Below are 27,647 nucleotides of genomic sequence, written 5' to 3' on the forward strand. Positions count from 1 at the left end.
CCGGCGCTGGGGCCCTGGGAGTTACAACTGATTTCAGGTTTGTTTTTACAAGATGTAATCAGTTTTCCTGCATTTATACGGGTATCATATCTTGCGCGAACAGTCTTCTTCCATCTCCTAAATGTCCCTTGCGATGCAGCCATGCTTGTAAAGAAAAAAACAGTGTGATCTGCGAACACCGCGACTGCGAACGCGACCGCCGCTTATCTCGTGCTCGTACGTGACGCTTGACTCAGCTCTCCATGGTTGCGGTCCCATTGGCAAGGGAGATAGCCCGCGCAGCGGCCTCATCGAAGGAGTCTGAGATCATGTCAGCTTTACTTTCCTGTAATATTTAAAAGTGGATAGCCTACCGAATGCATCAAGCTTCAAGCCACTCTCACGAATCAGCCTCTGTCCTTCCGCCTCGTTCGTACCGCGTATTCTGACCACCACGGGGACCTTAAGGTCGAGGTCCTTGAACGCGAGAAGAATCCCATTCGCTATCATGTCGCCAAGAGTAAGACCCCCGAAGATGTTGACAAAGATGGCCTTTACTCTGGGATCAGAAGTCACGATCTTGAAGCTTGCCTTTATTGTCTCAGAGGTCGCCTTCCCGCCAGTGTCAAGGAAGTTGGCGGGGTGACCCCCACGCGCGACGATGTTGTCCACGGTATTCATAGCGAGACCGGCGCCATTGACAATAGTGCCTAGGGTTCCCTCACCGTCCAGCTTGACGTAGACCATACCTTCCTTTTCGGCGGCAACCTCGCCTGGCTCCTCTTTATCGATCTCTCGCAGAGCGTGAACGTCCTTCTGCCGTCCCGTGCTTCGGTACGCCGCATCGTCGAAGCCCAGCTTAGCTCTTGTGACATAAACATCCCCGGTGCTGTCATTGAACGCGATCTCAGTCCGGATCACGAAAGCCTCTTTGCTCATATAAAGGTCAACCAGGTTGGTCAGCAGCTTCCTCAAAGCCTTCTTTCCCTCGCCGTGCACATGCATATGGCTGGCCACCTTATTGATCATGTCATCGGAAACCGCGTCGTTCGAGCCGTAAGCGAAGGGAAAGCGTTTGGTGTTAGAGAAGATCGAATCAGGGTCAGTCACAGGAGACGCAACAATACACGGCTGGCGTTCGGACCTATCGATTGAGATGGCGACCATCTTTGTCGAATCGCCATTGCCGTGGTCCTTGATCTCTATCCCTCGCTGTTTGAGCATATTAAATGCATCCGATTGCTTGAGATACAGGCTTCTCCGCTGCTCATGTTGGACAGAATGATTTGTAGTAGTTTTTGGCCGCTGACGCATGGTATGGAAGCCACGCTTTTGTTGCTCGCCGAGGCGATTAGCATTCTTTGACTCGCCTCTCTTTCGGAGGAGGGCCTTCATGCGTTCACCGAGTTTCTCTGGGTGGTCAACTACTTCAATATCTGCCTTCTCGAGCAGAGCAATCTTTTCACGAGCCACAGCTTCGCCAGGCGCCGACCATGCCCCAGCGTGACCCATGATACGACCGGGAGGTGCCTCGACGCCGCCAATACAGGCAATGAAAGGCTTCGGGTTCTGAGTTCGCTTCCGATAGTCCTTCACCCACTCAGCAGCATCCAGCTCGGCACGCCCACCATGCTCGCCGATCATAATAATGCCTTCTGTATTGGGATCCTCAACAAGGACTTGGAATGCCTCGACAAAATTCGTGCCTGCAAAAACATCGCCCCCCATGCTGATGCCGTACGTCTGACCAAGCCCTGCTCGTGTCGTAGATGCCACTGCCTCGTAGCTCAAGGTGCCAGACTTCGCGACAATGCCAATGTTGCCCTCTTGGAAGAAGGGCAGAGGTTGGAAGCCGAGGCGGCAGCGGCCGTGGGTGCTTATAATGCCGGGGCAGTTGGCGCCAACCAGTCGAGTTTTGGACTGAGTTCGTAACATCTGGTGTATTCTCATGATGTCGTGTAGGGGTATATGCTCTGCCACAGCCACAATAAGCGGTATCTCGTTCTCGATGGCCTCCTCCATGGCCGTCACCGTGCCACTTCCAGGAACGTATATAGCACTGGCATCGGGCTTTAGCTTCTCCACGGCTTCGCGAACGGTTGGCAAAACAGGCAGACCAAGATGCTCGCCAGTGACGCCGGGTTTGACACCTCCAACTATATTGGTGCCGTATTCGAGAGATTCCTTGGCGTTCATGGTGGCCTGCCTGCCGGTAAAACCCTGGTAAAGCACCCTGGTATGTTTACCGATTTTGAGGTTGCTGATGGTATCTTCGTAGCCATGTTGGCGAGCAGTGCTAGAAAATAGAGCTGTGCTACCGATGGCATGCCTTCTGCGAAGAGGTGGTAACTGCTGTGAGGAGGCTCGTAAGCTCCTCGGCACAGCTCCTTTCAGCATTCTGGCCTTCTCGCAGCGTTTACCGAGGCAGCCAGCGATCTAGAGCACACTGTTGAGATTAGCAAATAGGCATCCGAATTCGTGTCACTGTATAGCTGAGGTCTATAAGAAGGTGAGGATAATAAGACCCACGAAAGAGAGGTAGAGATAGCATTATAAAAGGGAAGCTCCTGGGAGCAGCACTCAATGCTGCGTTGGAGACGGAGCCACCTCGCGTTATTCCGAGGTCGGTTCTGCGAATGAGGAGGGGGAGGCTCCAGGTCATGATGCATGTTGCTTGCTCCCGAGAAATTGGCGCTAGTCAGGGGGCCATTTCGAGAATGAGCCGCATGCGACTTTGCGAGATCGGCAGCTCGTGTGGGCGTCGGGACAACGAATTGTGCTAGAAGCGCCGATTCGGAGACATGCCGTGTTGGGTGCACAAGTCGATGCCATTGTGGTGAAGTTGATGCAGGCTAAGAGAGAGGCATACGCCGTCCCGAGTGCCTTTCCACTATCATCTACTGTCAGATAATATAGCTTTCGCAATCGATTGCCCTGACGATCGCGATTAACAGCCCCAGAAACTTGGAGGCAGGGGCTGACGAAGGATGCGGGGAATCTCGACAGCTTCCCAGTGGCCGGATCTGGTTTGTGACCTTATTCTATGTCTTCGTCTCATCCGACTTGGTCTTGTAGTTGTTGGTATCTTTGTCACTCACATAACATCATCACGTTAGTTCTGCATTAGTGGGTCTCGAGAACCGCACTGAAATCTCTCACACGAGGAAATACGCGCAGCAAAGGAAGCTTGGCGATTTCAGGTAGTGTTGTCATCACTCGGCGGTCGTTCAGCCTCTCAACGCGGCCCCCTTGCAGGCATGGCTGGACGGACTGAAAACCTCCATATTGATATGCCTGGTGTTAGAGCGAAAGCAGCCAAATCCAAGGTCGTAGCCGATTCATGGGAGGATGAGGATGCAGATCTGGATGCGATGACGCCAACTGATCCTTTGAGCCCAAGTCTACAACCAGTGCAGTCGAATGCTGGTCCTAGTCCTCCACCACCGACACCCATCTTCCCATCATCTGGACAAAGTTACGATTGGGCCGCTGCAGGTGTCCTCGGTGGTGGCCGTCCCCAGCCTCGGTCATTATCTGGCCAAGATACGCCGCGATCTGAGAGTGAGAGACGGCCAGAGAAAACTACAGCTGCCGCAAGTCGCATGATCGCCGCTGGACTGGGCGTCAAAGCGCCGAAAAAGACCGAGGAGCAGCGACAATATGACCGAGCCACGAGGGAGCAGGAGATCAAGCGCAAAAACCGAGAGAAGGAGGAGAGGGAGCGTGAACGGCGCGAAGATGAACGGGCAAAGGCTGCTGTATGGGATGCATGAGCAGCATTGGCAGCATTGAGGAGATGACTCCTGACGGGAGCAAGAGTCTTCTGTGCTGTAGCTGTGGATTTGAAAGCTGAGGAGGCCAGCAGCGCTGCCTCGTCACGGCCGAAGAGGTTGTGATGCCGAAACTGTAAGATAGCCGATTTTGACGCATTTCTGAATCTCAGTCGCCTTTATTTGAGCTGCCCGCGCAATGCTGAGCGGTGACTAGATCGCTGCGATGCAGCGCCTGAGCGACCCATCAACTGCCCGTAACAGAAGAACTCCTGATGAGGCAATAGTCATACTTCAACTGTCTGACCGAGATGCACGCCCTGTAGTACGCAAAGTCTTGAAGTGCCCTTACGCCATCGATATCGTAGCAATAGCTTCTCTCGAAATCTTTCTGCTTGACCACCAGTATGCCGCCCTCCATTCCTCGTTCAATCCGTTGCTTCGTCTGCCGTAAAGGCGTTCCATCATCAGACTCGGTGGTGCCTGAGCACGGATCTCTCCTACTGAATGTAAGACGCACCGCCGATCTGTTCTTGATGAACCTCGAGAGTGTCACCGTCAGACATATCGAGCTAAAGACTGTCAGCAACCCATAACTGCGATCATAGAAATGTTGTCGAAGCTTACCCCATCGGGAGTGTCATAGTCGTTGACCTTCACGCCGTCAAACAGAAATCTGACGGTGTTCCGGTCTTTGCCTTGACGGTCGCAGAATGCGCGCATGAGCTTGTCGAGCTTGGTACTCTTCTTGATCTTGAAGAAGACCTCGTTATTATTGTCTGTGACTTTGATATTGAGGTGCTCGCCAGCCGGCTCCGTCGGCGCACCGTTGGGGGATTGCTCATGGTCCGACATCTTGGTGGCAAGTCGGTAGACGAATCGTTAGAAAGGCCTGAGTGGGGAGGTTGAGGTTGTATGAGGGCTGACTTGGTTAGTATTGGTGCGCGACGAGGGATGCGTTACCGCCCGTAAGTTTCGTCGGAGGAGATGCAGAACTTACTGGGGAAAGCGGAAGTCGATGTGGAGGTGCACGACGTAAAGTGCGAAGAGGATGGGGTGGTGGAAAGGACTCTGGAATTAGGCGGGTTTATGTAGAATTCTGGCTTGCCCGCCGCAGGGCAACACCCGATCTGCAGTGAAGTGGCGAGGGTGCCGCCGCCTTGTGAAGTCGGAACAAGGCTAGAGAAAGAGCCGACTCAGGTCCAGCAAACAAAACTGCTGATTCCCTCTATAGCTTATTGTCAGGAGGAAAATCTTCGTCGTCAGTTGTGCTCTTGCTTCTTCATTACGATCATTGCCAACTTCATTTATCTACGTGGCAGGGAATTATTGCATCACAGATTTATTTGCGACCATGGTGAGCGACGTCCAACGGCAATGTCTCGTTTCTCGTGACTTACAACGAGCGTGACAGGCTAAAATTGAAGATGATCTGAAGACTGACCCTCCTTGTCACTCCCGAGCTGTGAGTCACAACCCTTCTTCCATAAGTCAGGCGCTGATGAGGTTTTCAGTGTGCGATTCAAGGTTTGACGTGACATTGACCTTGCCAACGCCATCTATTGACAATCGGCAGACTGCCTTCAAAAGCACAACTTTAAGGAAGACAAGTGCCAGGACGTCGTCGACCGGCTGTACGAGTGCTGTAATGCTTTCTATAAAGACAAGGGTGACGATGCGACAACCACCAGTTGTCCAAAGTCAAGTCTGCTGAAATTGAAAATGAAGCAACGAGGGTTGAGCCAGTGACCAGATCGCAGTGCTGGGGACAATGTTGCCTGTCCTGGACACGCTGCCACCACACCCATGGACACAGGAAGTTGGGAATGTAGCATATCGATTTTTTCTACCTGAACCATCACTCCGCAAGGTCTGGTCAGCTGAACAGCGAATGCCGGGCACGCTCTTAGGCAGTCGTGAGCACGCAAAGAGACCCGTAGGCCTGAACTGACACTGAATGGATGGTCTGTCCCGAGACTCTAATGACTGCCTGAAATAGACATTGAAGAAGAGGAAAGGCTGGTGTGTGAAGATGCTGTTCGAGATTTTGTATCACGCCCGCTTCGATACGCTATTCCGCTTTAGTCCTAGCTGTCGATCTTCCGCTCGCGTCGCGTTCCAAACTTTCGAGTTTCAACTGTACCGAACGCACCGCATACACATCGAGGATTCCTGCATATTGCTTTAGTCGCCGCACATCCTCACACTGTTCGGTCATCCAGATCTCAGTAGGTCCTCGGTAGCTTTGGGGGGTGGCGATGCCTCCGTTCACTCGTTCGTCGCGAGCGCAGGAGGTTAGTCTGCGCAGTCGCCGCAAGCTCAATATGCAGTCTCTAACAAATGGAAGGCGCCACCTAGCCCAGACGACTCTGCGAACTCTCAACACTCTGGTATGCTGGCAACACGCGAATGGCAATTTTTACATTCGCCGCGGCGATGGCCGAGCTTTCGAAAATGGACTTGCTGATTGATTTCACAGAAGATGATGAACATTCGCAAGCAAACCTCCACGACTTCCTGCAGCCGCTGCACGACACCGCTGAACGGGTCAGCAAACAAGTCGAAGCTTTTGCCCGATGCCTCCACAAATTTCAAGCTCAACACAACTCTTCAGACGTTTGGGACGATGCTAGCCAGCTATTTGATCAGTTCTGCGCCATTACACAGACGCGAGAAGACTCAAGTATCAGCTCATTTGACAGCGATGAAGACTTTCAGAGCCAATTGCAGAAGATCCAGTTGGAGCGCGATATCTGGGTGCTCGCGAAGAACCTGCTACTGTCACGCGGACCAAAGGCGGCGAACGATGCCCATCATAGCCAGAGTGAACGCCTGAAAGAGTAAGTGCATTGCCTGCTAGACCCTGCAGCATAGCGTGGCAGGTGACTAATACACTCACAGGTTGCACCAATACACTACTAGTTCCGATCTTTGGAATGCGTTTCTCGATAGCGATACCGTTGCGCAAGAATACGAGACAGTTCTTGTCTGGCTACACGAGCGCCGTGCTCAGAGCGGTGATATTCAGACCAAGGTCTCCAGTACGTTGTCTCAGGCCAATCGTGGCGATGTCCAGTCCGCCGTACCTCTTTACACAAGCCACGAGATCAAGAAAAAGAAGCGCCTCGCAGGCCGAGTGGGTCCGCTTGACCCTACTGCCGATGGGCTCGCTTCACAGCTTGATCCTGACGCTCCCACCCGGCAGCGAGCGCGACTAGATCCACAAGACGAGTACTACGAAGAAGCCGCGTGGCAGGTCTGCTGGGAAATGCTCAGAAGAGGGGCAACCTCCTCCGAACTCAGCAAGTGGTGGACTGACACGAAGGAGCCGTACCGAGCACTTGTGTGCAGCAATACCAGTTGCGGCCCCGAACCTGCCCGGACGTCACCTTTTCAACGAGTAATGAACTTGGCGAGCAACGCACAGTGGCTGCGCCTTTGTAAAGCTGTCGCAAGCGATTCGACGTTTGCCGACCATGTCCAGCGAGCGGTCTTGGGTCTGCTTTGCGGCGAATCGACAATCTCGAATCTGGCTTGCGAAGACGTTGATGACATGGTCTTCTCCTTGGTCAACGGACTCCTGATCCAACGTTACATGCACTATCTGTCCGCCTATCGCCAAAAGCTCCAGAATTCGGCTCTGCACAGCTTCCAGCCCTTACCAAGTGATCAGAGCCAGATAACCTCTCTACTCGAATCATTGCAGTCGAGTCCAGACTTTCGAGATGAAATGCTGTCACCACATAAGTACATTGAGATGGCGCTTATTGCGGTCGAGTACCGGAATTTCTTCCACGAGATGGGGCAAGGAGCGGTGTATATTGCTCAGACCACTGGGCTGTTCAATCATCTCTTCCACGTATCTCAACATGTGGAAGTCAGCGAATGCATCCAAGCGACAGCATCAGATGCGGACTCAGTGCGCATCATCGCTCATCTCCAGCTCGCCTTCCAAGCAATTGGCGCACTCTCTGTCAACCACAGTGCCGACAACGAAACGGCGTTTTACGAACGCTATTATATTGAGAGCAACATTGCAAGCTATATTGGCTATCTGCAGCAGGACAAGAAATGGAGCCTCATTCCTCTTTATGCTTCCAAACTGTCTAAGAAGCGATGCTCAACTGTCCTGGGTTTGACAATGATTGACATCACGGACAATAAGGAGCGAGGACAGCTGGTGCGCCTGATGAGGAAATACAATATCAACGTGGCGGAAGTACTGTTTGCCATTGCTGTGAGTGCCACTGATTCTCGGTTGGCCGACTTCAGGGATGGATTGGGTGAATTTGAAGCGCCAAGAATAACCGAGAAACCCCCCAAGGGTCAGGTCAAGATCCGGTCAGCATTCATGAGTGACGACATCTCGGATGAAGAAGACAAAGCCATCCTGGGCGTAGAGTGGTACCGTTGGGTCGACGCCGAAAACTGGGGCAGAGCGTGCTTCAGCATCTCTACACTTTACAAGCTTTGGCTGGCGAAAGGTCGGTATAGTGCATTGCGTTCACTTGCTCAACGGGCGAGTCTAGCCGATTTGTCTCTGGCTGCTCTTAGCATGAACCTCTACTTCGGTTCGGACGAGGAGGATGAGGACGCTGAGGGTGACAAGAAGATGGACGACAGTGATGAGCCAAGCGGCGTTATGAGTCCTCGAAAACGTCAGGAGAAGCGTAGCCGTCATCCCCTCGCGGCGGAAGGCACATCTCGTGAGGTTCTGTTCAACAAGTCCGCTGTTTGGATGCAACTGGAGCAATTGGTGAATGCTCTTCAAGCCCTGGAGGAATGGCAGGATCTGGCAGACACGGTCAATGCGTAAGTGAATTGCCCAACCATGTGAGTTAGCTAACTTTGTGCCAGCAATCGGAATAATCCTGCCGCCGTTCGCTCTATGAAGCGGGAGCTAAGGGAAGCACTTGGTCAGGTGGAGACGGCCATGATGCCCGTGCTTACACAGGGGTTTCTTTGCCATGCATTCGATGAAAAGGAGGCAAAGGTGCTTGAGAAGATTCGCACGAAGTACCTACCAGAATTGGTTCTGGGCTACAACTCGGTGCTCTTTTTTGCAGGCCATGCCATCAGCAGGACGTGGTTGGGCAATTGCATGGAGTTGGCGAACATCCTCGCAGCAACGCCGAGCTTGACAGATGCGTTCGTCCACAGTGGGCGCATGAGGGAAATGGTGAGCGCCTTCGCACTTGATGGCCAGAGTCTGCTATTGGCCAACGAGGCCGGGAGCAAGAAGCCGGGTGAGAAGAAAGTCAAGGCGTTGGACATGTGGCAGGTCAGGTGGAAGGACTTGAGTCGCAGCATGGACAGTGTCGACTGATTTATTGGGGAACGGGTGGAATTAGTTCTGCGACGAGTTGTGTCTGTTTGGGTTCGGCGTCCGCGCCTGCGTCTCAGTCACAACGTGTATCGCTGAAGAGCAGATTGCTTCTGTCCAAGCATTCAGTGGCAATTGACTTCTGGCTTGCGCAACAAAACTTACTGTGCAGAAAGTCGTGCGGGCAATACACCCGCTGGGGGTTGAAGCTGTCAGCCCATTCTTCGCTCCAAAGACCCTTTTAGGGAAGGAGCGAGCGAGTGAGCGCACGTTTAATCTATCAACAAGATGTCGACCACCAGTATGTGGTAGCACAAATCAAAACAGCCTCGAACGATCCTACCTAACCATATTGGTGCTTGAAGACTGTACTAATAGCATGCTTGCGGGGTAACGAGAGGCGCATTTCTATGATGGAATCCAAGGCGGATATGGTTCCCGTATTCAGTCGTACGCCTTGGGGTTGACACTGACCATTCACAACGCAATTACATCAGCGCGGACAAGAACTGCCAAACTACATCGACTTGCCGGCTGCAGGTTTAGTCAGTATGACATACAAGCACGTAAAAATTCCGAGGAGAAAGTGCGGGTGCGGCTCTGCTATAAAATTGTCTTGCCGTGCCTCGCTGCAGCTGCGTAGTAGACGCTGACAGCAAGTATATACTGTCACCAGCAATAGCTTGACTCAGGCGCATTATTGCCTCGTCAACACTGCTTTGAAGGTTTGCTTACACGTAGCACAGCGGCAGATACCGAATCATCCGACCTAGAAAGTCTGTCTTTTGCGAGCCCGCAACATGTCAAACCAGCGGGCGTCCTCCCCGCTTCACCACCAGACCTTGGCACCTGACTCTGCTTCCTCCGCCCTCTATGACCGGTCGACCACACAGGACTATGGCTTCACTGCCCTTCCTGCGGATGCCTCTAAGACTCCGCCCGTAACGACATCTCCACCTACCGTCAGCGTTGATGAGCTCAAGATCCCTACCTCCCCGCTTGCGAGACGCATAAATGCGTATGCGGAAGCGAAGCTGCCGAGGCAGACGTACCACCATAGCTTGCGGGTTTATGCATATGGCTTGGCGGCGGCGAGGGGTTGCTTCCCGGATTGGAAGGTCGAGGCTGGTAGTAGCTTGGAAGAGACTTGGTAAGTTTTCTTGTTACTCTGTGTGAGTCTGGAGATGGGTCAGAGGACAGGCAGTCTACCACTGTGTTGGGCTATCGGTGTCTGACAGGGAAGACGTGGCATCGACTGTCTGCGAAGCACATCTGGGGTCTTGGGCAGGCTGCGGCTAATTCAAGATGGATAAGGTTCCTCACCGCAATGCTTCACGATATCGGGACGCCCGAGGAGGTGTTGATGAGCACACGCCTGTCGTACGAGTTCTACGCCGGAGTCCATGCCTTGGACATCCTGCGGGATGCGAAGCTTACCCTGCACCACACTGCGGGAGTCGGCAGCGGTGGTGATGCCAGTGAAGCGGTGGCAGGACAGGAGCAGGCGGAAAGTGTAGCGGAGGCAATAATTCGTCATCAGGATGTGCAGGATAAGGGGAAGGTGACGTTGGTAACGAGGCTGGTTCATATCGGCACTTTGCTGGACAACATTGGAGCAGGGAAGGAATTGGTTAGCGAGGGCACGGTAAAGAGTGTGGTTGGCAAATGGCCACGGGAAGGCTGGACGGGTTGTTTCAGAGGAACGGTTGAGCTGGAAAAGGTGAGTACTACCTCATGGTGGTAGATGTGCACGTTTCCCGTAGCTGCCAGCCACTAGCTTTCCATGCACCGAACGACAGCGACCCTGTGCTGACTGGGGACTGCAGAAACACAAGCCGTATGCAATGGTGTCCAGGATCGAGGGGTTTGAAGAAACGATCAGCAAGAACACGGCGAAAGGAGGCCCATTCGAATGGCTGGAGTGATGGCTGTATTGAACACGGAAGGAGGACTCGATCTTGGCTGGATTTGCCTGCATACTGTAGTTGAGATCTGGTTGACCATAATATGTACATACATCCCTGCTTGACAAGCCGGAAAGGTGCGTTGCGTTCTGAATATGCTTAGTACTCATTCTGACGGCGGTCCAGGAAGGGCACAAATCCTGCCGCTGCACTAGTGATATGATAGCTAGTTTGAGAAATTTTCTCCCATTGGCTCGTTCCACAATGGAATGCCCAAGTTGCGAGGCAACGAATCCTACCTGGTTTTGTGCGGGTTGTAGCCTGTTCATCTGGGGCTGGCGACCAGGATGGACGAAGAGCCGGTCGCCTGTGCAGGGCGTGCACTGTTTCAGGTACTGAGAAACAAATGGCAGCCTGCAAGACGGCACGTGTACCGCGTCAAGACGACGACAAGACTCGCGCTAAATGCTTGCAGCAACGACAAGGCCCGGTGAACCGGTTGAGCTTGGCGTAGGGTGATGGCAGATGAGTTTGCTTGGCCAACGCCAGGGGAATGTAGCGGAGTCCGTAATACTTCGTGATAGGGGGGCATCGCTAGATCTTAGTGACGGCATGATTACCCTCGCAGGTCAGCAGCATCGGCTTATGGCGGCGACAAGGTGTGATTATCGAGCGACACCAGATGAGAAAGCTCTGCGAATATCGCTCAGCGTAGGCAGGCGTTCCGGTGAGCGGGCGAGGCCTCCCTGAAGGAATCTTTCATGGCCGCGGTTCGGTTACGAGAGGGTGGCAGTGCAAAAGTGACCCAGCGCCATCCGAGTTTCTATTGGCTGCGGCAGGGGTGTTTTGTGCACTGATCATGATCGATTCGGCGGGGTGTGCAGGCTCCCGGGAAGTCAGTCTCTGACGATCGTGGGCAAGAGCAAGACTTGATGGCTTTGTTGAGCGGCTTCATCATGCTGAGATAGAGAATGAGCAATGCGTGAACGGGTTGGAGGCTCTTGAAATTTGAGGACGAACTTCGCCAGCTTCCAGTTAGTGCAGTGGAGCATGGAACGGAAGCTAGCCCCAGACGAGACGAAGCTTGGCAGTCGGCTCGTGTCTGGGGAGATGCGATGCCACTGTGCATGGGCTTGACCTCGCCATGACTTTTGGACTTGCAGCATGTTGTCTTTATAGGGTTCCTCTATTCTAGTTTGAGGACGGCGTCCAGGTGTGCTGTCTATTCCGGCGTATCGTTCCAGGCCACTGTCTTTGTCCATCCTTCCTTCATCTGCATCAACACCCAGCGTATGCACCGGCCGTGCCAGACACCCTGGATTGTTGACACCCGCTGTTTCCCTCTGCCCGTCGACTTCGCCCCCCGAACTATATCTGCTCTTATAGATGGCACACATCGACCTTCGCTGCCAACTTACCCCACAGCTGGCAAAGAAGAATAGGAGGATACAACGACTGCGGCCAGGCCCTTGAACTGCAGCCGAACAAAGCATCTGGCAGCCGCCAAACATTTCGCTGAGCCTGCCCTGTTTCATTTCAGCCAGTGTTCGTTCATCCGATTCTTGTGTTGCGCAGGCTTCCGTGGGGCAGTGCACCGAATCCGCCTACCCAAGCGCTCGGTGCAGCTGACTTGTCACTTTTGGCCTAAGGACCAGACAAACAAGCCACCGCATCCGCGCAGGCTTTCGCCTCGCCTTTTCCAGACCAAAATACGCCTGTTTTCGTTCTCATCCCTGTCTGTGCGCAGTGAAGTTCTACTAGCCTCACCAAATTTGACACAACAACATGTCTGCTTCAGATAATTCCAATCCGGACGAGCCACCGCCTCCTCCTAGCATCGGCCAAACCCGGCAGCGTGCCCCTACAATCAGTATAGACGATACTGCGACCCGGCCTGCTGCTCCTAGAGATGTTCCTTTGTCGCCTGAACGATCCAATATTCCATTACCGCGAATACAGACGGAAGGTCTTTCAGAACAGCCCCCAGTGACAGGCTTCGACCCCTTACCGACGGACACACGGCCGGTACCTGATACCAAAGAGTCACGGCCCACCTCCCCTCACAACGTATCCTCTCCTCGAACTCGGTTCCTGGACGGCTCTGGCGGGTTTTTGGCAGTTCCTGGTGGTCGAGAAAGAGCCAGTTCAGAGTCCGATTCTGCCGTTTCTCCGTCGTCATCGTATGGTGGTGACACTCAACTAGCTTCATCAGTCTCGCCAAATGAAGATGCCCTGAGAAAGTCTTCTATGAGTAACAATGACGAGATAATACACGACAAGGACGCACTACGCCCGGATCCCGGCTCCGAACAAGACTTCGAAGTGCAGGACAACAAGTTCGCGTTCACTCCTGGTCAATTGAACAAGCTCATCAACCCGAAAAGCCTCGCCGCGTTCTATGCTCTTGGCGGGTTGACTGGCTTGGAACAGGGTCTACGCACGGATCGACAGAGTGGTCTCAGTAATGATGAGCATTCACTTCAGGGATCGGTCTCGTTTCAGGAGGTCGTTCAAGCCGGTTTGGCGGCTGACAAGGACTATGGGCACGTCAAGCGATCGATGACATCTCAGTCATTCGGAAACTCTGGAAAGACTGACAATGACAACGCCTTCTCCGACCGAAAACGCATATACAAGGACAACAGGTTACCCGAAAAGAAAGCAAAGTCATTTTTGCAACTGGCTTGGATTGCCTACAACGACAAAGTCCTCATCTTACTCTCCGTCGCTGCTGTGGTCTCTTTAGCTCTCGGCATTTACCAGACTATACGTCCTTCCAAAGCGGAAGAGCACGAAGCTAGGGTTGAATGGGTCGAGGGCGTGGCCATCATGGTGGCAATTTTCGTTGTCACTTTCGTGGGAGCATTGAACGACTACCAGAAGGAGCGGCAGTTCATCAAGCTCAACCGCAAAAAGGAAGAGCGCTTCGTCAAGGTTGTCCGGTCCGGCAAGTCACAGGAAATTTCCGTCTACGATATCCTGGTTGGCGATGTTCTGCACTTAGAACCCGGTGACGTGATCCCTTGTGATGGCGTTTTCATCGATGGGCATAATCTGCGGTGCGATGAATCCTCTGCGACGGGTGAATCTGACATTCTCCGCAAGACAGCGGCCGACGAAGTCTTCCACCGTATCGAGAACAATTTGTCTCTACATAAGATGGATCCTTTCATCCTTTCTGGAGGCAAAGTCTCCGAAGGCGTGGGTACCTTCTTGGTCACATCCGTCGGCGTTAATTCAAGCTACGGCAAAACCCTTATGTCTCTACAAGATGAGGGCCAAACCACACCCCTGCAATCGAAGCTCAATATTCTGGCCGAGTATATTGCAAAGCTTGGTCTGGCTGCCGGTCTCCTACTCTTCGTCGTGCTATTCATCAAATTCCTGGCTCAACTAGGATCCATCCAAGGCGGTTCAGAGGAAAAAGGTCAACGCTTCCTTTCCATCTTCATTGTCGCGGTCACGATCGTTGTTGTCGCCGTCCCCGAGGGTCTTCCATTGGCTGTAACACTGGCTCTAGCTTTTGCAACAACCCGTATGCTCAAGGACAACAATTTGGTGCGGTTGCTAAGAGCCTGTGAGACTATGGGGAATGCTACTACGGTCTGTTCAGACAAGACCGGGACCTTGACCCAGAACAAAATGAGTGTGGTGGCTGGCACCATATCTACGGCCTCGCGATTCGGCGATAAAGATGTCCCTATCAACGAAAAGGTAGCAGATAAGGACAAGCTACCAGGACCTGCCAACATCACCTGCGATGTTAGCCAAGGCGAGTTCACTGCCACCTTAGCAGAAGAGACGAAGCTCTTGTTGAAAGATTCGATTGTTCTTAATTCGACTGCATTTGAAAGCGAGGAAAATGGCAAAGTAGTCTATATCGGATCGAAGACCGAAACAGCTCTGCTTCAATTTGCTGCTGACAACCTGGGCATCGGATCCGTCGCCGAGGAGCGAGCCAACGCAAATGTGGCGCAGATGATTCCTTTCGATTCTGGACGCAAATGCATGGCTGTGGTCCTTAAGATGGCGAATGGCAAATATCGCATGCTGGTAAAAGGCGCTTCCGAAATCCTGATCGCTAAGAGCAGTCGCATCGTTACAGATCCAACTGTCGACATTACCGACTCCGTCATGACCATTGAGCAGAACCAAGCGCTAAATGGCATTGTGGCCAACTACGCGTCTCGTTCTCTGCGGACGATCGCCTTGCTCTACCGCGATTTCGAGCAGTGGCCACCTCGTGGCGCTGTGTCGGCAGACGATAAACGTCAGGCTGACTTCGATAGGGTCTTCAAAGACATGACTTTCTTTGCGGTGGTCGGCATTCAAGACCCTCTTCGCCCAGGTGTTACTGATGCCGTACGAGACTGCCAGATTGCCGGCGTCTTCGTTCGTATGGTTACGGGTGACAACATTATGACGGCAAAAGCAATTGCTACAGAATGTGGAATCTTCACTGCTGGGGGTCTCGCGATGGAGGGCCCTGTCTTCCGCAAACTCAGCAAGAATCAGCTCAACCAGGTCATTCCCCGTTTGCAGGTTCTGGCTCGCTCAAGCCCTGATGACAAGAAGCTACTTGTTCGACACCTGAAGAAGCTCGGGGAGACAGTTGCTGTGACTGGCGATGGTACCAACGATGCTCCAGCACTGAAGGCTGCCGATGTCGGCTTTTCCATGGGCATCGCAGGTACCGAAGTCGCTAAAGAGGCGTCGGCTATCATCATCATGGACGACAACTTCGTCTCTATCGTTAAAGCCATTTCCTGGGGACGTGCAGTTAATGATGCGGTGAAGAAGTTCCTCCAGTTTCAGATCACGGTCAATATTACGGCTGTCGTCCTGACCTTTATCTCAGCTGTTGCCAACGATGAGGAAAGCTCAGTGCTTACTGCTGTTCAACTTCTTTGGGTCAATCTAATCATGGATACGTTCGCCGCACTCGCACTCGCCACTGATCCTCCACTGCCGAGCATCCTCCATCGACGGCCTGAACCCAAATCTGCGCCCCTGATCACTTTGAACATGTGGAAGATGATCATCGGTCAGTCCATCTTCCAGCTGGTGGTGACGCTGATCCTCTTCTTCGCCGGAGAAGGCATTCTCGGATACGAGACCGACGATGAGATCGACAGGTGGCATAGCACGATTTTCAACACCTTTGTCTTCATGCAGATTTTCAACCAGTACAAGTAAGTCTAAAGAACTGTGTGCTTCGAGAACGTTACTAACTGTTCTAGCTCCCGACGACTCGACAATGGTTTCAATATCTTTGAAGGGATTCACCGGAATTGGTGGTTTATGTAAGTGTCCTTGCATCTGCCTCTCCGACGCTCCCTGCTCTGTGGTGGAGACGAGTACTGACTCGATTCAATAGTGGCATTCAATTCATCATTGTTGGCGGCCAGTGTCTCATTATGTTCGTTGGTGGCGAGGCATTTTCCGTCACACGGATCACAGGACCACAGTGGGGCATTTCTCTTGTCCTTGGTGTATTGTCCATACCTATCGCTATCATTATTCGACTCATCCCAGACGAGTTGTTCGGGAAGTTCATCCCTCGACTTCCGAGGAGGAAGAAGCCGAGCCTGAATGTTATCATTGAAGACGACGAGGATCAGACCCAGCAATGGAATCCGGCACTCGAAGAGATTCGTGAAGAACTCACGTTTCTTAAGAAGATTCGCGGCGGTCGTATGCGAGAGTTGGCGTACAAATTACAGCATCCACGAGAAACGTTCTTGCCTCGATCTCGTGGATCGTCACGATCCCGGGACGAGTCACAAGTTGACCTTCCTCAAACACCAAACAACGAAGTGGCTGAGTCGAATGCCAGCCTAAGCGCGCCGCAGACACCAGAAAAAACACCGCGGAAGAGAGCTCGGTCCAACTCGACGTCTATATTTGGTCCAGCGGCTGCAATGGCCGGGATTGTTGCAGGCAGTGTTGCGGGTGGCTGGTCACCCCTGGAGCGACGCGCGGAACAGGCAGAAACTGTGCAATTTAGTCGCTCACGATCAGCATCTGGGGTTGAGGGCACGGCGGGCATGGAGGTTCACCCCGACACCAAGCAAGACGATCCTGTCTTCGCATCCAACTTCCAGCAGACTAAGGTGCCGCCGAGTCAGCGGCCTGAGCTGGCGCCTTTCTTTGAACACGCTCCGCCGCACAGCCCAGATGCCAGAAGGTCGCACTCTCGCAATTCATCTCAGCATGTGCCCGAGGCGTGATTCTTGTGACACGGAGAGGGGCTTCTATTCCTACCAGTCCAGCCTATTTGTGGCTTTTAGCGATTATAGACAAAGTATAATGTACAGCGAGGTCTCAACTTCTGCAGATGTATACGGGTGTCTAATCAATTTGCTCCTGCTGTCCGTCTTGGTAGATCTGCTGCGTGCCGATTTATACAGCGTAGACATGATGTAGCGGACTGTACTCCGAGATAAGCAGCATGTTAGCAGTGTCAAGATGCGATACACCGGGTAGAAGCAATACTGGACTGAGAGCTGCAGAGCACAAGTGAGGCGGCTAACCCCACACGGTAATCTGCAGAGGCCGAAGCTGAACTGCCTCGGCAAGCGTGGTAGCGTCGTTCTTTTTCTGTGCTATCAAGCCATGCCAATTCCGATCCCCAACGTGCATCAATCTGTCTCATTCGCCGTGCGTCCAGGTACGATTTCGGAAGCCGGCGTACCGACTAAGTTTTCGGTCCTCTCGCCGCTGGCCTAAGACTTTACTGCCAGCCAAATGTTGTCATCGCCGCAATGACCATAAATATGGCTCTGCCGCAGTCAGTACTGGGACTATTCAGCACCTCTCACTTATCCAGAACAGCTCCATTCCTTGCCAGAAGCAGTCGCTCTCGTTCCATACTCCTTCCACAGCTACTTAGGCTCTCCCCGCGGAGCAGGTCCTACGCAACAGGTTAGATGCCACCATCGTAATTGTTGACCTTCCTAATCTTGGACAGTTGTTGTACATAGCAAGCCCCAATCTCGACTACGCCGCGGGGTGTCCTTCTTCATCATCTCGACGCTCTCCTTCAGCCTGGGTGCATACTACGCGCTACACTACGCGCCACCTATCTTCAACACCATTCTCATGGGGTCTCACGTTCCCACCGACCAGGAGACCCTGGAATTGTACAACCCGCCTGACGAATTCTCGCGAGAGATAGACGAGCATATCAAGAATTGTGCAATTGCGCAAACCCTACGCAACGATCCCACGTGGCGCGAGTCACGACCGTCGCTGAAGATTCCGGAAGCCGTGCGGCAACATAACCTAACGGCCGGGACATTGAGTGGGCCGGGCATGATTGTCGTTCCCCCATACTATTTCAACAAGAAAGATGGCTCGGAGATGGTGCAGATAATGTACGTTGGGACGGATGTGTCCGGTCACCCGGGCATCGTCCATGGCGGTTTTATCGCGACCATGCTGGACGAGGGACTGGCCAGATGTGCCTTCCCTGCAATGCAGAATAAAGTCGGAGTTACGGCAAACCTGCAAATCAACTATCGCAAGCCCACGATGGCAGGGCAATTCCTTGTCCTCCGCGCCCAAACTACTAAGGTAGAGGGTCGCAAGGCGTGGGCAAAGGGATGGATCGAGAGCCTGGAGGTGGCTGAGGGTGAGCAGCCCGAGAAGCTGGTCGAAGCAGAGGCACTGTTCGTTGAACCAAAGCATGCAAAGGTAAGGGAGCTGCTGCACAAGGCAGAGCACGTTGGCTGACGTGGTTGTGTTGCAGTTCTTAAAGTCTTTGTACAGAGTCACGTCCTGAGCGCTCAGTGTTTCTCCAATACTTCGAACGGTGGACTATATAGACTATTGGGACCCTTGGGATCATTCTTGCATTCGGAATGGCGGGCTCGCCAAAGACGGTGCCGTCAAGGGTTACCGTACACTGGAGGGTTTTTATGGCTTTTGAATGCATTTCCGGTACAAGGGTTGACCCCGCCCCGGAACAAGATACTGTTGGGCGTCGGAGCGCCAACGCAGGTAGCAGTCGAGTTCTCTGTGGACGAGATACTGAGGTTGCGGCGCGCGTTGATCCAAGACTATAGAGAGATACAGGGTGATTCTGCCGGATTGAATCTGTCGATGAGACACTGTGCTGCTTTCCACCAGATGCAGGAGGAAGACAACGCGGCGGCACCAATGTCTTGGCACGAAATCCGCCCTCTACACTACTCCGAGTCTCCCGCCATCGTTCCTACTTTCTCCATTGCAACCTCCGCACATGCAGCACACTAGTCTTGCAACGTGATCTTGAGGCTCTTGTCTTGCATGAAGACTACCTTGCAGGGCCGTTGATGTGTCTCCTTTATCGCTTTGAACCCCATCTTGGCCGATGACAAGGAATTGGCACTTTCTTTCCTACGGGATGGTTCCACCATTATCAAATCGCACCGCTGCGCCTGATGTTACAGTCCAGTGTGGGTAATGATGATGTATTGCTCGGCTCGCTGTAACAGGTTCGCCTTGGTTGCCAATGCCAAAACATTTTGCCACCAAGACCTGGTGCTGGCTGACTCCAAATTGTTGGCCTGTACACAGCTGGCCCAGGCGGCGGTACATCGCTCCGCCCGACCACAAGCCATGATGCGGAATACGTGGAAGGGCCAAGCGCTCCTCTCACATCATCAGTGTATCCCGCTCCGGCATCACTCTCGTCGACCGAGGGCGAAGCAAATAGCGTTGGCGAATTTCGCCCGCCATGCATCTCCAAGATGATGGCGCCAACGTGCCAAGTGCTCTCCGCTCAGACTCAGCCAATCTAGACATGCTTGGTGGCGGCTTGTCCTTCCGAGCATCGTTTGTCATTTGCCCTGCCCACTCCACATGCTTGAGGCTGTGCTCTTGGAAGATGCAGCTTGTCACTGCAACTTGGAACTCTTTGTTCGCCGCCCTCACAGGCACGCCCGGACGCTGTTCCCCGCCCCGCGTCAAGCCGCCCTACCTAGATAAACCGGTACACCTCTCCAAGGGCGTCATCTCAAGACTTGCATTCCTTACACATCGTCCCATTTTCCTGAACAGCTCTGTTCGACTCCAGACTTCTGTGAAGCCTTCAGTCCTCCAAAGCTTTCATTTATCATATCAGCAAGCGGCACCAAAAGTGTTGTCTTGCCCCAACTTGAATGGTTATTACTTCAACCCCCTCAAATGGCAGTTCTACCACAGCGATTGAGCAAGCTGAGCCCGTGAAAGACGAGCCCCCTATAGGTGCCCAACGCCAGCCTGTGAACCAACAATCCACCAACGAGAAAGCGGCCGGAGCGGGCACTCCAGCCTCCTCGAGAGAGGACCTTTGCAAGAACGCCCACGTCAACGACGTTGCCTATCTCTCGGCCCAACTTGAGGTCGATGTCAAGTAAGTCCTACAAGGCCGGTCCCCAGACTGCCGAGTCATCCCCCGTCCCTAGCAGCAGTGACTGACAGGCCTAGTCATGGCCTTAGCAACCACGAAGCGGCAAGTCGCCTCCAGAAGGATGGACCCAACAAGATCAAGGATTCAGAAGGGATATCCGTGTTCCAGATTCTCTTGAGACAAGTCTCCAACTCTCTCACGCTTGTTCTCGTGATCACTACGATCCTATCCTTCAGTCTAAACGACTACATCGAGGCTGCCGTCATTCTAGCAGTCATCTTCCTCAACATCGTCGTTGGCTTCATCCAGGATTACCGTGCAGAGCAGACTATATTGTCGCTCCAGGCACTGTCGTCACCGGAATGCAAGGTTCTCCGCGGTGAGCAAATCCAGGTTGTCAAAGCCGAGACTTTGGTCGTCGGCGATGTCGTCCTGTTGGCCGCTGGTGCCGTTGTTCCGGCCGATCTACGCCTCTTCGACTCAGTGAACCTGTCTACCGATGAGGCATTACTCACTGGTGAATCATTGCCCATCAGCAAGTTCGCCGACCAGAAACTCACCCGAGCCGATGTACCTATCGGCGATCGTACCAACATGGTATACTCGGCATCCATGGTAACTCGTGGACGCGGCTCTGGCATTGTTATCGCTACGGCTATGCTGACCGAGGTCGGAAAAATTGCCGCCTTGCTGCAAGACAAAAAGGCCTCTAATGCGGACGCAAATGTATTCCAACGCTTTTACCGGCGTACGATCGAGATCGTCAAGCATGCTCTGGGCCTTGTGGGTAGCCCTCTACAGGTCAAGCTCAGCAAGTTCGCACTCCTGCTCTTTGGGCTCGCTATCCTCTTGGCAGTCATCGTTTTCTCCACCGCTAAATGGGACGTCTCAGACGAGGTGCTCATTTACGGTATCTGCGTTGCTGTGGCCGTTATCCCCGAATCACTTATCGCGGTGCTCACCCTGACCATTGCGGTCGGCACAAAGGCCATGGCAAGGAGCAATATCATTATTCGAAAGCTCTCGTCCCTCGAAGCTGTGGGTGGTGTCACCAACATCTGTTCTGACAAGACAGGTACGCTCACTCAGGGCAAGATGATTGTCAGAAGAGCTTTGGTCAAGGGCTCGGAAACTCTTTCGGTGCAGAACTCGACCAACCCATTTGATCCTACCAGCGGCACAGTCGAAAGAGAAGACGGAAACGCTATCTCAGATGTGCAGGCTGGTACACCACTGGATCTCTACCTCGACATTGTGTCTCTTTGCAATTTGTCCACGGTACAGAATCTTTCTCGCACCGTCACCGGCTCTTCAAAGCCTGCAGGGACCCTTGGCCAAGGCGGCTGGACAGCTGTTGGCGAGCCGACCGAGGTTGCTCTTCAAGTATTCGCCATGCGTTTCGAGCATGGCAAAGCTGAAGCTATGGCAAAGAAAGATCGCACTCTGCTCGGCGAGTTCCCCTTCGACTCCTCCATTAAGCGGATGACTATGGCATACACCCGCCCAGCGGACAATGTCGTCGATCTCTTCACCAAAGGTGCAACCGAAGCCGTTCTGTCCATCTCCAACTGCACAGAGGAGGAGATTGCCCGCATCACCGCTGACGCAGACGCCATGGCCAGCCAAGGTCTCCGTGTCCTCTGCCTTGCGCACAAGACTGTCTCTCCTGATGATGAGAAAGCAGTTGCGGACCGCGACGTGGCCGAAACTGGGCTCAACTTTGTCGGCCTCATTGGCCTGTACGATCCTCCTCGCGCAGAGACTGCTGATGCCGTTCGCACTTGCCAGCGCGCCGGCATCACTGTCCACATGCTTACGGGTGACCATATCCGTACCGCGACCGCCATTGCGCAGGAAGTCGGCATCGTTGGCCATGGACACTACCACATGGATCCCACCTCTACCGGCGAAGTCATGCTCGCCTCTGATTTCGATAAGCTCAATGACGACCAGCTCGACCAGCTGGAGAAACTCCCGCTCGTCGTTGCTCGCTGCTCGCCTACCACCAAGGTTCGCATGGTACAGGCCTTGCACCGTCGACAAGCATTCTGCATCATGACTGGTGATGGCATCAACGATTCGCCCGCCCTCAAGCTGGCAGACATTGGTATCGCTATGGGTTTGAACGGCAGTGATGTTGCAAAGCAAGCTGCCGACATGGTACTCGCTGACGATAACTTCGCTTCGATTGTCCGTGCCATTCAAGAGGGAAGGAGACTCTTCGACAACATTCAGAAGGTAAGCTGCAACCCTTTGGTTTTGAATGGGCTCCTACTGACACTACAACCAGTTCCTCCTCCATCTGCTTACCTCGAACATCGCGCAAGTTGTCCTGCTCATCATCGCCCTCGCCTTCCAAGACGCAAACCAAAACTCCGTCTTCCCCCTTTCGCCCCTAGAGATTCTGTGGGCCAACTTGGTCACCTCTTCACCACTAGCACTTGGTCTTGGCCTTGAGGCTTCGGTCGTGGACATTATGGACCGCCCACCACGGGACATGAAAGTCGGTGTGTTTACGAAGTCGCTCATCATCGACAAGATGGTATACGGCATCACCATGGGGTCTCTGTGCTTGGTTGCGTTCGTCAGTGTCATCTACGGCATTGGCAGCGGCGAACACAGTCTAGGCGAAGAGTGCAACCAAGACTACAACGGCACCTGCGACCGTGTCTTCGAGGCCCGTGCCACCGTCTTCGCGGTGCTTTCCTTCACTCTCCTCATCACCGCCTGGGAGGTCAAGGACTTCAACGCCTCCCTCTTCAATATGGGTCTCATTGGTGTCAAACGCGATCCAGAATCATCCAGCTCCAAGATCTTCTCCGTCTTCCCCGCCGTCTATCAGAACAAGTTCCTATTCTGGGCGGTTGTTTCTGGCTTCATTCTTGTATTTCCCCTAATTTACATCCCGGAGGTCAACACCACCGTGTTCAAGCACAAGGGTATCACTTATGAGTGGGGCATTGTCGTTGGCTGTCTGGTCATGTACGTTGCGGTGATCGAGAGCTGGAAGGCCATCAAGCGCTTCAGGGTCAAGCAGACACAGAGGCGCAACGGCGAGAGTGGCAAGTCCACGCCTCAGGATGGCAGCTCTGTCGTCTAAGGCTGTTGAAGGAGTACCAGTGGGTGTTGGGGCGTACGGACTTAGTGTTGCCTTTCGTTTTTGCCGTGCTGCACTGACGGGTTTTCCCCTCCGTAGGGAGGTTTCCTACCAGTGGCTCCAGATAATGCTCAAGTAGATATCTGAATGCAGATCGCGTTGCTTTCCAATATAACATCTTTCGCAACGTGTCTAAGGCATATGGATGGCTGAAGTTTGTACTTCCAGTCACCGGCGCCACATTGAAAGAGGTGTCAAGGAGTCCACAGCCCATCGTTCCTAATCGTTCACAAGAAATGCCCCCGGCCGGATCGATTGATCCCGGGGAACTCTGGTCATGATCTACCGACGTGACCAGGTGTCCCACTCATCTACCTTCCACATAGCCCTAGGACGGGGTCTTACGTGCGTCTACCATGCAGTGGCCTCCCCGTTTTCAACCCAATCACGTACCCGGGGTAACAGGCACGGCATGTTTTGATTCATAAACAACAATAGGACGTAGTAGAGGGGACAATCAGTTGCAAGAGGTGTCCAGTGTGGTATAGGGGGAGTCTCGTTGGATGTACACTAAAGTCTGAATCTCATAATAAAACTCATCGTCTCGGGATAGCGAGATCTGGGTCAGCAGTAACGCAACCCGGAGGCATGTCGGCGCGTGAAGCGGTCGCCGCAAAATCAATCAGCCGGGGTATCGCTTGGCATTATGTCGTAGCTCCAGCTCCCATGGCAGCTTGAGACAGGCAGTCAAATGTCGCCTTGATTCTCCAGAACGCTTAGCAGATTCAGCAGTGGCGAAGACGCCAGGAAGATCTCTTGAAGCTGCCGTCTGGACATCGGCCTGCTCGCCCATAAAAATCGACATTCCCCACGGCGCCGACTGGATCTGGCATCCCACGGCCGCACCAACACCCCTCCACGGCCAATATGTCGAAGCCGACTTACCTTCTGGTCTCTGTTCCCTCGTCCATTACTCCATCCGGCCACAAGGACGATGCCTTGGGATCTGTTCAGAAAGCTGTCAACCCATCGAACGGCGACGTCCAGCCCTTCTCCCTTCCCGAATTCAAGATCGGCACCCTCGATGCTTGCTTGCAGCAGTCGGACGAATTGGCTAAGCTGGAGAATGTATGCAATGGAGTGGTGAGCAAGGTGGCAGATACCCTAAAGAATGTCCTGGACGGGGACGAGGAGAAGGCGAATACACACAAGAGCGTCAACGACAGTATGTCAGCAATGCAGCGCGGAGTCTGAGTCTCAAACTGATCAACTGCCCGCAGAACCTTTAGATCAGTACCTTTCCAACTTCTCCTGGAACAAGGTCAAATACCGCGCTGACAAACCCATCGCCGAGCTGCTCAGTCTACTCCAGAAAGTCCGTGATCCTGCCCTGCACCACCCACCTTGTCAGCCGTCTAACCAATCCTACAGGAAATCAACTCAATAGACAACGATGTCCGCTCCAAGTTCAATCAATATAATTCTCTCCGCACCAATCTCGCTTCCCTACACCGCAAGCAGTCTGGGAGTCTGGCAACCAAGTCTCTACTCTCCATCGTCAACCCCAAAATACTTGTGCAGACCTCTGGCTCAGAGCACCTCGAGACCCATCTCGTCGCTGTCCCATCCTCCTCCGTCAAGGAATTCAACCGCTCGTACGAAACCGTCTCCCCCATGGTCGTGCCCCGTTCCGCCTACCTGGTCGACTCCGACTCCGAGTACACATTATACGCGGTCACGGTGTTCAAGAAGCACGCGCAGGACTTTGTGCACAAGGCGAGGGAGCACAAATGGATTCCGCGAGACTTCAAAGCGCAGGAGGGTGGCAAGGAGGAAGAGGTCAGAGAACTGCGGAAGGCAGAGAGCGAGGAAAAGAAGGTATGGGGAGAGATCCTGCGACTGGGGCGGACGGGCTGGAGTGAGGGTGTTATGGCGCTAGTCCACGTTGTGGTGCTGCGAATGTTTGTGGAAACGGTACTGCGGTACGGCTTGCCGCTAGACTATGTCGGGGCCGTGGTGAAAGTGAGTTGCTCCTCGACCCTTCCAGCTCTCATCCACAGCGAGCCACTTTTTACTGACAAACCCCACTAGACCGACAAGAAGCGTGTAGAGAAAGCTCGCAAAGGCATGGATTCCGAGTATTCCTACCTGGCTGGCAACGCCTTTGGTCGGGACTCTAAAGGCAGGATACAAAAGGAAGACACCTCGGTCGGCGGGCCGGATGTTGGCGGTGCTGAGGCCGGTGCAGAGTACAGCGCATACGTGTGCTGCACCATCGATGTTGACTGAGCTTGAGACGAGGGTCGCACGTAGTGCCTACGCATGCTCCACTGCTCTCTTATGCAGCCGCGATTAGATCGCTGTACGTTTGGTGTAGAGGATTTGTGCGGCAGTGTGGTTTTAGAGGAAACTGAGCGGTAGACCGCGTTAGATGGCATGGTTTTGAAAGCGAGTTCGGGCCTCTGTGAGTGTGAAGCCAAGTCCAGGGAATGCATCAAAGTGGGACATGGCTGGCAGAAGGCCAGCAGTGAGCGATTAAGCGTGCTGTAAACGAATGATACGAAATATCACTAAGAGTGCAGCGTCAACTACCAAGAATAAGTGCTTCGCCTGATGGACTCTCACACCCAAATAGTCTCATCCATTTGCTGACTTTTGGGGAACGTCTTCATTGCCCAACGAGTCGAGTCCAGTCAATGCGCAGCGCCGCAAAAATGACAGACTCGTGTCCCAGCGTCGATCTGGCCATCCTGAACCACCTCAATCTCAACACCATGAATGCCTAGTGAGACGCTTTCGATGATCGCAGCAATCCCCGGGCGTTCAGCCCGCGATAGCTTTCGGGAACAGGCAAGAAACCCTCGCAAGCCATAAGCGTGCTCTTGAGTGGACGACCCGGGACAGGGTGGACTCATGTGGAAGCTCAAGCCCGGCTTCGAGAGCCCAAGCGTAGTCCGGCTGCGAAAATGGCTTGTGTCCAGATGATCATTGTGCCGTAACATACAGTCAGCAGCAATGCCAGCCCAGAACAAATTGCAGTTGCTACCTCGCCGGCCGGCAGCGGGACCCTCGCGGCTGTTGGTAATGGCCTTGTACATAGGTTCTGCCCTTCAAGTGTGGCGTTGTCTGCTGCATGACTTTAGCACTAGGCAAGGCCTCGTCCAAGGACCAGGGTCGATCGGTCTCGCGTGCCCTTGCGGCTGGCGTGAACGATGCTAAGCTGGGAGGTCCGCAGAGCAGACGGCTCAGCTTATAGAACTCTCGCCAATCCTCGCTGAAGCTTGCCGCTGTCCGTCGTGCAAACCCGAATAATAACCCGCCCAGTAGTAGGCCATTTTGAGGTTCTCGAGCGTCTGATCTGAGCGATGTCAGCATATGAAAATGCTGAAAACGCAGAGGAGAGACTTACCTGGACCTATAGCTGTAGCCTCTGGCTGATGAAGAGCGGATTTCGGGGCCGCTGAATCCTCCATAGGCCCTTGCGCCGTCGTAGCGGGCTCTGAGTTTGCGGTGGTCGTGCTGTCGAGAGTCAAACCAGCGCGCTTGAGCGCTGCTTGGCGCTCTTGGGCAGTAGGCTGCCGTTCAGGCTCGTCCCGCACTTCGCCCTCTTCGTTCTCCTCGTCAGACTCGTTGGTCGTAGGTGGAAGGACGTCGACAATGGCGCCTGTCGTCGTGTGCGTCACAACCTCTTCCAGACCAAGAGCCGGAGTTTCGCCATTGGCTTCGGCTGCCTCCGCTTGATCGAGAATTGTTTCAACATCTAGCCCTTGTGCTACCAGAGAATGATAATACTGTATGATGTCAGTTGCAGGCTCTGGGAACGCATCTCGCCAGAGGCTGAGTTCGGAGTGACTCTGGTTCGATGAGGGCAGGAGGGGGAGATACCTCGTACTCCTTAACAGCTTCATTCCAGCTTCTGACCAGTGCCGAATCATCCCATATCTCTGCGTGTGAAAGGTTGCCTCTGGTCTGCGATCCAGCACCAGGGTGCGAGGTTTTGGCCTTCTTGTGCTTAGGCATGCCTAAGCGAAGCTGCGAATGGCAATACAGGCACGAGACGCCAAAATGTAGGTTGACAGAATGCCCAATGACGTCGTGCTTACGGCTAGACAAAATACGGAGCGTCTAGGCTTGTGCGGGCATTGGGCATTGAGCGGTGGTGATGAAGCAGTTTCTGCGTAGCAGACACGCGATGCTGTAG

At 53.5% G+C, this 27,647-nt stretch overlaps 10 protein-coding genes across 10 annotated transcripts; 7 read left to right on the forward strand and 3 right to left on the reverse strand.

Moving 5' to 3' along the window:
* Positions 1-232: 232 nt before the first annotated feature.
* Positions 233-2,376, reverse strand: HMPREF1541_08732 (uncharacterized protein; the record flags this gene model as incomplete). The annotated part of the gene is made up of 2 exons (XM_008723050.1): positions 233-300; positions 354-2,376. 2 exons carry the CDS (start codon positions 2,374-2,376, stop codon positions 233-235), a joined length of 2,091 nt encoding a protein of 696 aa, XP_008721272.1.
* Positions 2,377-3,236: 860 nt separating this feature from the next.
* HMPREF1541_08733 (uncharacterized protein) lies at positions 3,237-3,752 on the forward strand (the record flags this gene model as incomplete). Its single annotated transcript, XM_008723051.1, has 1 exon — positions 3,237-3,752. The coding sequence occupies one exon, from the start codon at positions 3,237-3,239 to the stop codon at positions 3,750-3,752; it is 516 nt and encodes a 171-aa protein (XP_008721273.1).
* Positions 3,753-4,249: 497 nt separating this feature from the next.
* Positions 4,250-4,604, reverse strand: HMPREF1541_08734 (uncharacterized protein; the record flags this gene model as incomplete). The annotated part of the gene is made up of 2 exons (XM_008723052.1): positions 4,250-4,321; positions 4,377-4,604. The coding sequence occupies 2 exons, from the start codon at positions 4,602-4,604 to the stop codon at positions 4,250-4,252; spliced, it is 300 nt and encodes a 99-aa protein (XP_008721274.1).
* A 1,581-nt stretch (positions 4,605-6,185) lies between these two features.
* On the forward strand, positions 6,186-9,075 carry HMPREF1541_08735 (uncharacterized protein; the record flags this gene model as incomplete). Its single annotated transcript, XM_008723053.1, has 3 exons — positions 6,186-6,589; positions 6,651-8,561; positions 8,607-9,075. 3 exons carry the CDS (start codon positions 6,186-6,188, stop codon positions 9,073-9,075), a joined length of 2,784 nt encoding a protein of 927 aa, XP_008721275.1.
* A 797-nt stretch (positions 9,076-9,872) lies between these two features.
* On the forward strand, positions 9,873-10,997 carry HMPREF1541_08736 (uncharacterized protein; the record flags this gene model as incomplete). Its single annotated transcript, XM_008723054.1, has 3 exons — positions 9,873-10,222; positions 10,387-10,792; positions 10,899-10,997. The coding sequence occupies 3 exons, from the start codon at positions 9,873-9,875 to the stop codon at positions 10,995-10,997; spliced, it is 855 nt and encodes a 284-aa protein (XP_008721276.1).
* Positions 10,998-12,761: 1,764 nt separating this feature from the next.
* Positions 12,762-17,206, forward strand: HMPREF1541_08737 (calcium-translocating P-type ATPase, PMCA-type; the record flags this gene model as incomplete). The annotated part of the gene is made up of 3 exons (XM_008723055.1): positions 12,762-16,168; positions 16,217-16,279; positions 16,354-17,206. 3 exons carry the CDS (start codon positions 12,762-12,764, stop codon positions 17,204-17,206), a joined length of 4,323 nt encoding a protein of 1,440 aa, XP_008721277.1.
* Positions 17,207-18,077: 871 nt separating this feature from the next.
* HMPREF1541_08738 (uncharacterized protein) lies at positions 18,078-18,710 on the forward strand (the record flags this gene model as incomplete). The annotated part of the gene is made up of 1 exon (XM_008723056.1): positions 18,078-18,710. One exon carries the CDS (start codon positions 18,078-18,080, stop codon positions 18,708-18,710), a length of 633 nt encoding a protein of 210 aa, XP_008721278.1.
* Positions 18,711-20,119: 1,409 nt separating this feature from the next.
* On the forward strand, positions 20,120-23,449 carry HMPREF1541_08739 (potassium/sodium efflux P-type ATPase, fungal-type; the record flags this gene model as incomplete). The annotated part of the gene is made up of 3 exons (XM_008723057.1): positions 20,120-20,352; positions 20,427-22,587; positions 22,640-23,449. The coding sequence occupies 3 exons, from the start codon at positions 20,120-20,122 to the stop codon at positions 23,447-23,449; spliced, it is 3,204 nt and encodes a 1,067-aa protein (XP_008721279.1).
* Positions 23,450-24,373: 924 nt separating this feature from the next.
* HMPREF1541_08740 (uncharacterized protein) lies at positions 24,374-25,735 on the forward strand (the record flags this gene model as incomplete). Its single annotated transcript, XM_008723058.1, has 4 exons — positions 24,374-24,671; positions 24,727-24,821; positions 24,878-25,468; positions 25,538-25,735. 4 exons carry the CDS (start codon positions 24,374-24,376, stop codon positions 25,733-25,735), a joined length of 1,182 nt encoding a protein of 393 aa, XP_008721280.1.
* A 956-nt stretch (positions 25,736-26,691) lies between these two features.
* HMPREF1541_08741 (uncharacterized protein) lies at positions 26,692-27,466 on the reverse strand (the record flags this gene model as incomplete). The annotated part of the gene is made up of 3 exons (XM_008723059.1): positions 26,692-26,804; positions 26,856-27,237; positions 27,332-27,466. The coding sequence occupies 3 exons, from the start codon at positions 27,464-27,466 to the stop codon at positions 26,692-26,694; spliced, it is 630 nt and encodes a 209-aa protein (XP_008721281.1).
* Between the last annotated feature and the right edge of the window lie 181 nt (positions 27,467-27,647).

Source organism: Cyphellophora europaea (genome assembly GCF_000365145.1).
Source record: "Cyphellophora europaea CBS 101466 unplaced genomic scaffold supercont1.9, whole genome shotgun sequence".
Lineage (NCBI taxonomy): Eukaryota > Fungi > Ascomycota > Eurotiomycetes > Chaetothyriales > Cyphellophoraceae > Cyphellophora > Cyphellophora europaea.